At 45.6% G+C, this 12,811-nt stretch overlaps 2 protein-coding genes across 5 annotated transcripts in view; one reads left to right on the top strand and one right to left on the bottom strand.

The window, feature by feature from the left end:
- The first annotated feature begins 99 nt into the window (after positions 1-99).
- CUNH6orf136 (chromosome unknown C6orf136 homolog) lies at positions 100-10,894 on the top strand. 4 transcript variants are annotated; one of them, XM_044422461.1, is made up of 6 exons: positions 100-315; positions 5,981-6,508; positions 7,616-7,704; positions 9,745-9,945; positions 10,339-10,408; positions 10,532-10,894. In XM_044422461.1, the coding sequence occupies exons 1-6, from the start codon at positions 178-180 to the stop codon at positions 10,679-10,681; spliced, it is 1,176 nt and encodes a 391-aa protein (XP_044278396.1). In that variant the 5' UTR covers positions 100-177; the 3' UTR covers positions 10,682-10,894. The 4 variants fall into 4 exon arrangements, with proteins under 4 accessions (XP_044278396.1, XP_044278397.1, XP_044278399.1 ...); XM_044422462.1 differs by having other exon boundaries at positions 100-306; XM_044422464.1 differs by having other exon boundaries at positions 9,745-9,932; positions 10,532-10,672.
- A 1,582-nt stretch (positions 10,895-12,476) lies between these two features.
- The window catches only part of DHX16 (DEAH-box helicase 16), a 32,973-nt gene continuing 32,638 nt past the window's right edge, over positions 12,477-12,811 (bottom strand). The window contains exon 20 of the mRNA XM_044422460.1: positions 12,477-12,740. Coding sequence (XP_044278395.1) covers positions 12,612-12,740 — 129 coding nt within the window. The 3' untranslated portion in view covers positions 12,477-12,611. The remainder of the gene's footprint in view (positions 12,741-12,811) is intronic.

Consider the following 12,811-nt stretch of genomic DNA (forward strand, 5'->3'; position numbering starts at 1 on the left):
AGAGTGCGCTTGCGCGGGTCTTCCTCCTTCAGCCAAGGAGACCATGTCACTGCGCCTGCGCAATGTGATTCCGTTGGCGCAGTCGCCGTGACTTCGCCGGCTGAAGTGAGCAGGCTGTGAGGCGGTGGGCAGGGAGCGGAGTCGCTGCTGCCTCCACCACCGCCTCGTGTCCGCGTCATGTATCGGCGGAGCCGGGCGGTGGCCAGGCACCTAGCGTCCCGGTGCCCCTGGCGATGGGAGGGGAGCGGCAGCCTTCGGCTGGGCCAGGGCGAGGCGGCGCGGTGCTGTCACCGGGTGCGGCCGCGGGTGAGCGAGGTACCGACGAGCGGACGGGTGGCCTCGGGTGGGCGTGGCCAAGCGCCCTGCTCCTCTGCCGATGGGGGACCAGCGGAGGCGCGGGCGAGGCGAGGCGAGGCGACGGCAGGGCTGCTTCGGCTGGAAGGTGCATGAGCATCACGGGTGTCTGGAGAGGCTGGCTGCGGGCAGGATGGACGTGCGATTGATCAATACGTTGGAGGCATGGCGAGTGGAGGAAGAGGCTGGTGGGTGATGAGAGATGCGAGTGGTGGTCAGGCTCCCACTGAGAAGTGGGAATTGCATCCGCTGGAAAATGCTGAGGCTGTGCATCATACCAGAGGCTCGGAGGAAAACAGGGACAACAATCGGGAGAACGTTCAAATCCCTGAAAAACGGGGGGACGTGCATCCCACCCCACAACATGGATGATTTCCCCGCTAGACCTTCTCTTCTTTAGTGTATTCCGAACCCATAAAATTTCAGACAATCTTAAGTTATTTCTCTTCCTTGTGGGTTTTTCCGGGGGTGACTGGTGGATCATTGTGAAAAACAGGCTGGGCTCTAGACTAGCCTTTGGTCTGGTTCTGCAGCACTCATAGAATCATAGAATAGTAGAGTGAGAAGCCGCCATGAAGGCCATCGAGTCCAGCCCCCTGCTATTGCAGGACACCATGTTACACCATCCCACTCACATGGCTGTCCAGGTTCTTTCTGAATATTTCTAGTGTGGGAGAGCCCACCACCTCTCTAGGCAGCTGGTTCCACTGTTGTATTGCTCTGACAGTGAGGAAGCTTTTCCAAATGTCCAGCCTGAATCTGGGTTGTCGCAACTTGAATTGATTATTTTGTGTCCTACAATCTGGTATCAGCAAGAAGAGATTTTGACCTTCCTCTTTTCAACAACCTTTGAGGCACTTATAGAGTGATACCATGTCCTCCCTCAGTCTTCCCTTCTCAAGGCTGAACATGTCCAGTTCTCTCAGTCTCTCCTCGTAGGGCAGTGTTTCCAAACCCTGGAACATTTTTGTTGCCCACCTTTGAACCCTTTCTAATTTTTCTGCCTCTTTCTTAAATCTTGGTGCCCAGAATCAGACACAGTATTCCAGGTGAGGTCTGATTAGTGAAAAGTATAGGCAAACTACTACTTTTCCTCTAGATGGTTTGGAAGTAATACTTCTATTAATGCATCACAGAATAGCATTTGCCCTTTTTGCGGCTGCATCACATTGTTGGCTCAGATTTGGCCGGTTGTCCACAATTACTCTGAGGTCTTTTTCTTTTTCAGTTCTGTTGAGCCACTTATTTCCCATCTTGTACTGATGCATTTGGTATTACTTTTCTAGGTGGAGGACTTGGCACTTGTCTCTGTTGAATCTCATTGAATAGCTTGAGATTTATCAAGATCTCCCTGGATCTTCATTCTGTCTTCTGGGGTGTTTGCTATTCCACCCAGTTTTGTCTCATCTGCAAATTTGATTATCTTTTCTTGTACTTCTGCATCTAAATCATTAAGAAAGATGTGGAAGAGCACTGGGCCCAGGACTGAACCCTGCAGCACCCCACTTGTTACCTCCTTCCAGTTTGAGAAGGTGCCATTGATGAGCACTCCCTGTGCCCAATTTAGAAGCCAATTTTGGATCCACCTAATAGTTTTTCTGTCTAGTCACTTTTTGCTAATTTGCTTATCAGTACGTTGTGGGGCACTATGTCAAATGCTTTGCTAAAGTCTAGGTAGATGGTGTCCACAGTGTTCCCTCTGTCTGTTTAGGAGGTTATCCAGACAAAAAATGAGATTAAATTAGTCTGACAGGATTTATTTTTGATAATAAATTAATGTCTGCATTTTCTTCAAGATGCTTACAAACTGATTTTTAAATAATTTTCTCCAGAATTTTTCCAGGGATTGATGTCCCACCAACTGGTCTGTAGTTCCCAGGTTCATCTTTTTCCCCCCTGTTTGCAGGACACCATGTTATACTCCCCCCCCCCCCTCCGTTTTTCTCTGTTTGAAGACAGAGACAATGTCAGCCGTTCTCCATTCTTCTGGCACTTCTCCTATTTTCCAAGATTTATGGAAGATAATAGCCAATGGTTCTAACAGTTCCTCTGCTAACTCTTTTATGACTCTAGGATGGAGTTCATCAGGCCCTGGAGATCTGAATGTGTTTATTCCCTCTAGGTATTCCTTGACCATTTGTCTGTCAGTCTTGGGCTGCCACCTCTTACTTTCAGCCTGTACTTCCTTTTGGTTCTAGATTTTCTTGTGATAAAAGACTAAGGTGAAGTAGGAACTGAGCTCCTCTGCCTTTTTCTTGTCGTCTGATATCACTCTGCCATCCACTTTAAGTAGCTGGACACCCTTCTCTTTCACATGTCTTTTGTTTTGGGTGTATCTGAAGAAGGCTTTCTTGTTGTTCTTAGAGTCCCTTGCTATTCTCAGTTCATTTCCTGCTGTAGCCTTCCTGATGTCGTCCCTGCAATTCCTTACTATTTGTTTATTCTTCCTTTATGGCCTGGCCCTGCTTCCACTTCCTGTACATGTTTTTTTTTTTTTTCTTTCAGGTTGTCACTTAACTTTTAGTGGAGTCACATGAGCTTTTCTGTTGTCTTCTACACTTTTTTCTTGGAATTGTTCGTAGTTGTGTTTGGAAAATCTTCCTTTTCAAGTTGTCCCAGTCCTCTTGGACTGCTTTTCCCTTGAAAGTGAATTGCCATGGTATTTCATTTATCATTTTTCTGAGTTTGTCAAAGTCGGCTTTCTTGAAGTGAAAATATGTGTTTGGAGACCTTTTGTCTCCTTTCTAATTGAGAATTCAAGTGCATGGTCACTCTCCCCCAGAGTTCCCCTGGTTGCTCTTTTGTCCACCAGGCCATTCCTATTAGTATTAAATCAAGGATAGCTGATCCTCTCATTCCTTCCTCTACCTTCTGCTGGAGGAAGTTGATGGCAATGCATGTTAGGAATCTCTTGAAGGGGCCACATTTGGCAGAAATTTACTGCCAGCATATATCCCCCCAACCACATGTTGGGGATTACATGAGCGGAGCCAGCTGGAACTGGGGGTCAGACTAGATGGCCCAGGAGACCCCTTTTGATTCACTTTTTTCTATGGTTCTATATTCTGTGTTTCTATATCAGGGAAGTTGAAGTCCTCCATGATGACTGCATCGTTTGTCTTGAAAATGCTGGCAAGTTGCTTTTCAAAGGTTGTATCCTTGTATTCTTTTTGAATAGACACCAGTAACTATGTTTTTCTTCTTTATTGCTCCCTTTAAATTAAGGGAGCAATTTAAATTTAAATTAACCCTAAATCAAGCCAGAACCTTTCAATGGGGCTACTAAGTTACTCTTCCTGTACTTCTCTGCAGATGCACTTGTCTCGAACATACAGTGTGGCTCTGCCTCCCTTTTTGTCCTTTCTATTTTTCTTGAACAGGTTGTATCCATCAGGTGTAGAGTTCCAGTCATGTGAGTCATCCCACCAAGTTTCAGTTATACCTATAAGATCATAATTGTCCTTGCATACTATGAGCTCAAGTTCATGTTGTTTGTTTCCCATACTCCAGGCATTGGTGTAGAAACCTCGTTCATTCTTGTTGAGCCCTGGTTTTCTTCCTACATTTTTTCTTCCTACGTTTTCTTCCTACTCATCTCATAACTATACAAATTAACAAACATACAAAAAAAGGGTCTTGTGGGATTTTAAAGTCAAACGTTTTTATTATTATGCAAGGTCTTGGACATGATAGGTGCTCAAGTACTTAAAACATGCTATAATAAAAATGTTAGTCTTTAAGAACTCATGAGACTCCTTATGTATTTGCATAAATGTGTATGTGTTTGTTCATTTTGTATAATCCATTTGCCTTCTCAGATTCAGATCTTCACAAAGAAGATGAGTTATTTAAAGCACTGGGTGAATGCCAGTGAACTAGGTGAACTATAGAGGGAGAGAAGCAGGAAATGGTTTCCCCAGGAAAGGACAGATTGCTCCATGCAGTCCTAAAACCTTACTTACTCTCACTGGAACCCTTCCTTTGTATGAAGTTTTGCTAAATTCTGTTCATATATTTCAAATTTAACTCTGTATTCCTATAAAAAGTAGGAAGCTGATACTTTCAGGTTACTAAATTTTGCTCTAGATGTTACTGTGGACATATTCTTTGCACCTTCTGTGTACCAGTTGCTGTATAGTGCAGATTAAGAAAGCAGCTGCAAGACTATTGTGCTTACGTAAGAGTGTGTAATGTTGTGAGGCTGTTGAATAGATGCATGAGCTCTCTATCCACGTAATGTTAAGTTGGCCCCAGGGATAGAAGCTGGAAGGAATAGGGAATGACATATGGGACTTGTTTTTATTAGGATTGTACATGGACTGCCCTTTGTCCTGAAACCACTACATTAGCAACTGGTTGCTCTAGGTCAAATTTAGCCTTATGAAGAATGATTTCTGGTTATCAGATAGAAGGTGGTTGTTTTTAAAAGACTGAAACTTTAAGAGGAGTATGATAGGTGAGACTACAGGACTTGCCAGTGGGCCAGTTTGGATGTGGAATATGGGGGCTTAGCACTTAAAGCATTGCTATCTGATTCTCAAAGCAGGTCACCAGCAAAATCGAGCTTCTGACCAGGGCACTAGTCCCCAGCCTTCCAAGGCTGTGGAAATGAGCAAAATTGACTAAGATAACACAGTTAGTTCAGTCTTCATATGGTTCTCTGGTTCGTTCACTGTGGAATTCCAACCAAGTCTTAGTAAGCTTTCCAGAACTCCTGCCTCATATGTTGGTCTCTGCTCTTAGCGTATCTCATTTGATTCTCTTCAGGTTAGAATCCATCTTTTGCATATGTCAGTTGCCTGCTGGGGATGCAGGGCATTTCAGTCCACTGATTGCTTGGTGGCTTTACATTAAGGGCTTTCTTGCCACCAGAATTGCTGTCGGGGCTCTCATCTCCATCACAGCCGTAGATGAGATGGACCTTCCTCATGTCTCAGTGTGTATGCCCTTATCCACTTGGTTTAATGGGCTGTCAAAGTCAGGATGTTTTGGCAGGCATTCATTCATTCATTCATAGGTTGCAGTGAGTCAGGTGACTTGCAGCATGGTTTAACCAGAAGGCAACCTTTTGGGTCATGTGGGCACATTATTTTGCAGGGGAAGGCAGGAGGATCCATGGCCATATTGCTTATTTAGGGCTGTAGGCTTTTACTTTTGGGATGCCCACTTGTCTTTCCTCCCCGCTTTTTCCTTCCTGTGCCCTTCTTCTTGGTGCCTGCTACAGCTTTCCTTTTCACTCTCCCTCCTGCTGGAAACTCCCAAGTTCTTACCCACAGTCTGTCTGCAGTCTCTGTCCCCCAACCCCACTGCAAATCTTCCTCAGCCTTCCCCATTGCACTCCCTTCTCTCCAGAAGTTGGCAGCAGGGAATACACGCGAGTCTTAATAAGCACTGCTGGGTGTCTTGGCAGATGCCAGGGTACCTGCAGGTGCTGCATTGGCAGGCCCTGCTTTACAGCATGCCATGCTCTACATCTACAGGACTATCATTGGCGAGGACACGTACACTCGCAGCTTTGGCACATGAGTGGTTAACATGGAGTCAATTTATTAATTTACTGTGAACTTATTTGATGACCTTAAGTGCAGGTTATTTTATTGGCCTCAAATGTCTTCTTTCATTCTAGGAGCTGGATGCCTCCTCAGATAAACTACCTCCAGGGCTTGTCCCGTCCGCTTCCATAGGGCCAACATTCCACTACCTGTTCGCCAAGAAGCTGCTGGAAGCTGCCAGCACCCTCCCTGCACTGTCTGTGCCTGCTGGGAGCAACTTGGCTGTTAGCAGCCCTGCTGAACTGACAACCAGACGTCACCTGCCGACATGCGCTCCAGAGACAAGGGCACTTTCTCCTCCTGCTGCGCTCTCCCTGCTAGAAGGCATGGATGATGCTGTCACCCTGGTGAATGGGAGGCAAGAGGACGACATTGTGGTGCGTGAAAGTGAGGGCCTGGACGGCGCCTCTTTGGACTCTCTGCACAGCCTCTTCCATGGCTGGCAATACCGATCCCCATACCAGGCTCCTGAGGTAGCAGTGGGTCCCCTTGCACCCTTCCAAGCCACTACTGGGGCCCTCTCCCCAGTCAGTTCTCCAGACAGCAAAGACCCTAGCATGGAGGAGCACCTTGCAGTCATGCACCAGAAACTGCGGGAAGAGGTATGCAGGCGCAGCTTGTACTGTTCTGGGGTAGTGTTTCTCCTTTCTAGAAATTCACACTCAATGGGTTAGTGGAATAGACTTATGTATTCTGAACTTGTTATGGGTTAGGTGTGGCGTGCTGTGGCAACTGGGCTCTGAGTACTTGGACAGAAGTGAAGAACTCCCTAGTTTCAGAGGGTCATGTGTCTTTTGTGTGTTTCTCACTGCCTTTGGAGGTTCAAACAGCTAGCTAGGGATTTGGACACCAGGCTTAAAGTTCTGGACCCCAGCTGTGGAACACTTCAAGAAGTAACACATTTGGCCCCACCTCTCTTTCCAGTCAGTGTAAATGATTGGACTAGATCTTATTTTATATATTACTATTACATTTATACCCTGTTTGTTTTCCTCCTGCAAGGAATCCAAGGCAACTTATATGACCCCCCCTCTCCATTTTCTCCTCACAAGAACCCTGTGCCATAGCTGAGGCTGGGAGTCAGTGAGTGGTGCAGTAACCCAGTGCGCTTCATGTCTGACTGGGGAGTAGTACCCGGATCTCCTGGGTCCAACATTCTAGCCACTACATCATATTGGCCTCAGGTAGACATGATCCAACCTGCTATAAGACAGCTTCTGTGTTTTGATGGTGTTTGTATGAAGGCAGGATAGACATTTCAGTAATAAGTTCCACTAAAATTTAAAAGCCTACAAAATTTCGCTCTATGGAGGATTCAGATTTCATTCTCAAGAGGCCGTCTTGTGTGTGGGATGGAGTGAAAGGCTAGGCTCCAAAGACCACCCAGTGTTCAGAGGATGCACACACTTGGACTTCCAACTCCGCTGTAACGGTCTCCTGAAAATCTACTGCTGAGTCTGGGATCCAGGCCATGGGCTTAAATTAAATGTCAATACCAGTGCATATCTACAATTGAAAATGGAGTTAAAATACCAAGTACTGAACATTGAATTTCCATATGCAAAGTTCAGCATTTGAAGTAAAATTTGCTGAGTGTTTGTTTCAGCAATTTGGGGTGTAACATCAGCCAAAGAGCTCAGCAAGAAAAGCTTTGTGAACATAGCACCTGAATTCTTCACTGTTCCTTATCCTTTCTTCTTCTCCTTCAGTTACCATACTTCTTTGTGAAGGCACACAACTATGAAAAGTATTCCCAGGATGTTGAGTTCATCAATGAGATTCTGCACCTGAGAACACGGTTAGTCCTGAGAATGGGGGAATCCCTGCTGACTGGATTGTCTCCTTCAGCCTTCCCCAACCTGGTGCCCTCCAGATACTTTGGGTCACAGCTTCCACCATGCTTGACCACTAATCATGCTAGTTGGGGTGAAGAAAAGTGTAGCCTAAAAACTAAAATCTGTATGGCACTAGCTTGAAAAATTCTGGTCTACTTCCTGATGCAAGGGAAAGGTTCTACTGGGTATCTAAAGAATATGCAGTCTCTTCAGTCTGTTCTGTAAGTTGAAGATCTAAGACAGGGGTCCTCAAACTTTTTCAGCAGAGGGCCAGTTGAAAGGTGTCAGTACTAGGCGCGGGCCAGAAAGGTGGTGCCGGTGGTGCGTGCGGGCGCGGCGAGGCAAGGTGGGGGCGGGCACATGCCATGATGCAGCGGCGGGTGGGCAGTGCAGCAGCTTGCTTGAAGGCCGTTTTCTCTGAGCGAGTCCAAAATGATCTCCTCTTGAGCAAGCCACCGCCTCCCCGTGCGGGGAGCAGGTGGTGGCGGATGCACTGAAAACCTCTGAGGCGGACCGGATAAATGGCCATGGCAGGCTGGATCCGGCCCCTAGGCCGTAGTTTGAGGACCCATGATCTAAGAGCTGCAAAGCTAATGACATTATGCTCCACATGGATAAATGCATTTCAAAGATAAATGCATCTTACTGATTATCCTGGAGATCCTAGAAAGCAGGCAGTACTGGACAGCCTGTGTCAGGTATAATTGCATTGGCAAAGGAGCTCCACTATATTCTGTTGATGTAAACCACTTCCTTGTAAAATAACTCTAATCGCAGGCAGAAGGCCTCAACTAGCACTCTATTTAGCTGTCTTTTACTCAAATTCCAATGACTCTTTCATCTGTGGGTAAGGACTTCCCACTGCTTTTACTGCGTTCTGTTGACCTCCTTTCTTCTTCGTGGGGATCTTCTAATATTTAAACTCTTGGCACTGTCATATAAAACTTAAAGGCTGGCAAATGGCAAGGCATTGTTCAGATACATCAAGAACAGTAAACTCAGCTCAGTGGATACACCACTTAAAGTTGAGCCTGAGACTCTGAAGAACTCAAAAGGGGGACTTCACGAGTCTTCTCTGTTAGTTAAGTACCTTGCTCTGTAGTTAGTGATGTGGATGAAAGGTGGAATAAGATTTCCATGACTCTGTCTGCTGTCTAGTATGGGCCACTCGCAGTGTGTTGATCTATTGCTACTGTTTCTCCTGTCCTCGAGAATGGTGCAAGAGGATTTGCAGAATGGATTGCATTTATGTGTGTGCTGTTGGATGATCTTGCTGTGGGAATCTCTGCTGTTTGTTGCGATTTTGCTAACTGTTGCTAGTATTAGTTATCCTAACAAATCCCTTAGTTTCCTTCTACTTCTGCCTTGTTTGTTGTAGACTGTGTATGTGGTGGTGTGGGGGAGATGATCACATACCTTCCACATGTTTATGAACCGCTTGCAGACTTGTTTAACATCTTTCCAGATGTTAGTGGTATGGTTTTAATGGTAGTGACTTTTGTCTCAAAGGGAAGAAAACTGTAGGTACAGGCTAACCCATGTTTGAAGGGAGAGGCAGGGATAGAAGTTCATGATGTACGCTTCCGCTTGAGATGGCAATATGAGCGTGTCCTGCTGTGGTTGGGATGGAAGAACCGGACTCCACACTGGGAGGAAAGTTGAGGGAAAGGGAAATATGAGTACACCACAGGCCTGGGGAATGTTGTTGCCATCCGGGTCCTATTTAAATCCAACTTCCCACGGCCAGTGGTCAGTGCCAGTTACGAATCCATCACATCTGGAGGGCCACACTTCACCTTGGTGCAGGGAGGAGGTTAATGTATGAAAGTATTGGGAAATCCATGTTGAGATTATCACTTTATTGTCTGCGTTGGGGAAGGGGTGTGCGTGCGTGTGCGGGCGCACATGCATGTGTATGCAAGTATCCTTTCATAGTGAGGGTGTATAAGTTTCCCATTCTAATCTAAGCCTTGTTGTCTTCACCTTTTCCTCTCCATTACCAGTGGCAAACTCATGTACCAGGTGTCACTATCCTTGTGCCGCTTTGTAGCCTGGAACTACTTTGCAGTTCTGAACATGGAGGTGCTGAATGTGACACAGCATCCAGAGAATTGGAGCATTCAAGCCCGGTGGCGAATTACAGGGCTGCCTTTCCATGTTCTCCTGTTCCGCTTCTATAAGAAAGATAAAAGTGAGTTTTACAGGTAAGGCCTTTCCTGTGCTGAGTGGTCCAGCCCAATGCACTCCGTTCTAACACAGCCCCTTCCTTTAGGAGAGGCTGATCTTCCATGGGAGTGGCACAAGGTTTGAGCTTTTTCATCACGCTTTTGCAGGAGTGCCATTCTCTACCAGGATGATTAGACCAGGGCTGGGGTTCTAGAAGCAGTGTACTCTTATTTGGACTGGTTTGCCATGACAGGGTTAAGCAGCTTTAGGTAATTCAAGCTTTTTCCCCAAAATTATGCTGCTGCTTAGGTTGAAATGTTGGTGCAGGCAACAGATACTCAGTAGGCACTCATTTGTATGGAGTATACTACCTGTCTGAAGAGGTCACCTAAATGTGTATTTTTCCTAACCTTTTAAAATCTTTCTTTCAGAACCTATGATGCCTATTCCACATTTTTCCTAAATTCACAAGGGCTAATTAACTGTCACAAGGTCAGCAAGGTGAGTTCTCTGCAGCAGGACATGCTTGTGCAGTTCTGCCCCAATCGTGCTTGGGCCTTGACAAGAAGGCAAGCACTTTTACACCTACTGCCAGACTCACCTTGCATTTTCTTTCCTTTTCAGCTCATGCCATCCCAGCCTCTTCTGAACAAGCAGCAAAAGCTGGTTGTAGCATCCTTATTAGGCCTGGAATTAGCAGATGAGAGACCACCGTTGCTGCTGTTCTTGGCTGGCAAGCAGCAGGAAACGCCAGTGAGTTGTAGGGATCACTGAAGCCCAGCCTGCTGTCACTATTTCTCTGCTCATCTGGCACACCACAGTGTGTGGCAAGGAAAATGCCACTAGCAACTCCTTGTGCATCCATGTTGCCTCTTGTATAAATAGTGTGGGCCTTGCCTCATGTTGCTGCTGTGAATTGCATCGGCAAGCACTGTAAAGTTGGTTGTAATTTAATCTGTATATAATAAAAGGTTTATGTTGAAAATACTCTGGATGAACAATACTCTGGAAATACTCTTGGCTGCTCTAAGGAAGTACTTAACTTTGAGCTGAACTAGTCAACTGTAATGTAAAATTGGCCCATAAAACTTTTTTCACCCTTCATGAACTGCTGGCCCCCATTTTGACAGTCTTTCACTCTCCAAAAAGCAGTCATGGAGCAGCAGGGAAGGCATAGGGACTGCCTGTGAGTTGTCTTAGTGGCTCTTTAAGGATAATGTGCCACAGAGCCATCCCTTTCCCTCCTTGCCAAGATAAGAAGATCAAGTTATATGGGATAAAACACTTTTCATGAAGGATGGCTTATCCTGGCAAAAGCTTCACACCATCACTTTTACTTGGAAAATATGAACTCCACAGAAAATTGCTGTAGTAACCTTTAGACCTAGCAGTGACCTGATTTGCACATAATCTGTTCAATGATATATTTTATCCATGGATTGAATTATGGGAAATCATGATGTGCAAAGGCTTCCATGATTTGTTAACCACTTACAAACCAGAGAGAGAACCCATGGTTTGTTGTTGAGTTGAGAAGTCTGGGCCGTTAAAATCATGGGTTTTTCACCAGGCTATGGCTGTACAAGAAAGAATGGTTCTTAAAAACCCATCTCTTTGCTTGTTGGTACTACAGTATACCCCCCCATGAAGTCGCAGTTCAGTGTTTGCAGCCTCAGTCTTTCGCAGAATTTTTCTCCGAGCGAGTACAAGCCAATCTCCTTGCGAGTAAGCCGGCACCTTGCCATGTGGCACCTTACTCGCAAGGAGATCATTTCCTCTGAGTTTGGACTCGCTGGAAGAAAATGATCCTGCATGCCCCTGCCTCGCCACATGCGCCCGCCCCAGCCCACGCCTCCCACCCAGCCAGTGCCCGTCGCCGGCACCAAATTCGCGGTTTTTCACAATTCGCGGGGTGCTTTAGGAAAGCAACCCCCGCAAATTTTGGGGAACTACTGTATTCATGCTACAAATACATGTAGGATAAAGAAAATGGAGAAAGAAAAATAATCCAGGGCTTAAGAAAACAAGTCAGTTTGTTCAGTCCTCTGCCAAACCATGGGTTTAGCATTGTGTGAACAAGGTTTTACATTCTAACCTCTTAAGAACAATTTTTATTCTGTGGCATAACAACCTACTTTACTTTACTCAAGGCTCATAGTATGGCCACATCAAGGTTTGCTTCTTGAGATGTAACTTCTAAGCATTTAGAGTCTAGGAAAGAGACCATTAGGGGGCATTAAGTTTCTATCAGCTACCTATTAAAAACTAATTCAGAATGTATTATCCACAGATATTTCTGAATCATGCTTTCTCAAGAGACATATCAACTAGGTATCTGTGTAAAAACAACAAAGAACCTCCAATTTCTTACAGAGCTTGCTCTAAGTCAACACAGCAGATTTTGCAAGAACAAGTTGCCCATGAAGTGGTGCCAAACTGTGGAAACTTTAGTTGGGTCTGGACATACTGAAATTCAAAAAGGCTGCATGAGATCCACTGAGACTTAAGAATTTTCTTTTTTTAACAACTAAGCCAGACTTGTCTAAGAAGAAAAGGAAAATGGATGATGCAAGTTTGTAAAAAATCTTTTATCTTGTATCTTGAAGTGATGTCAAAACTATACAGATGTACAAAAAAAGTGTCCCAGGCCAAGGATGCTCCTGCAGCACAGGGATTAATAGGAAGGAGAAAGTAGACTCCCGTCTTATCCCAGTTCCTCCCGTGTCTTCCCCACTTTCTTGGGCAGCTTCTTCGTAGAGGCATCTTCCAGCTCCTTGGCCTTGTAGTAGTGAGGGGCCACCTCCAGCAACCATGTGCTGTCGATTTCTATAACCTGCGGAAAACGAGAGATTCTACAATAGAGCAGTCAAATGTCATCCTCCGCTCCTTCTGGCTTCCACTGCT

Source organism: Varanus komodoensis, unplaced genomic scaffold (genome assembly GCF_004798865.1).
Source record: "Varanus komodoensis strain SLA01 unplaced genomic scaffold, ASM479886v1 scaffold128, whole genome shotgun sequence".
Taxonomy (NCBI): Eukaryota; Metazoa; Chordata; class Lepidosauria; order Squamata; family Varanidae; genus Varanus; species Varanus komodoensis.

Excerpts from the sequence above, each read along its gene's own strand:
- CUNH6orf136 (XM_044422461.1), top strand. The coding sequence starts at position 178 with ATGTATCGGCGGAGCCGGGCGGTGGCCAGGCACCTAGCGTCCCGGTGC. Across the intron at positions 316-5,980 it reads TGCGGCCGCGGGTGAGCGAG|GAGCTGGATGCCTCCTCAGA; the intron begins GTACCGACGAGC and ends CTTTCATTCTAG. Across the intron at positions 10,409-10,531 it reads ACTGTCACAAGGTCAGCAAG|CTCATGCCATCCCAGCCTCT; the intron begins GTGAGTTCTCTG and ends TTTCCTTTTCAG.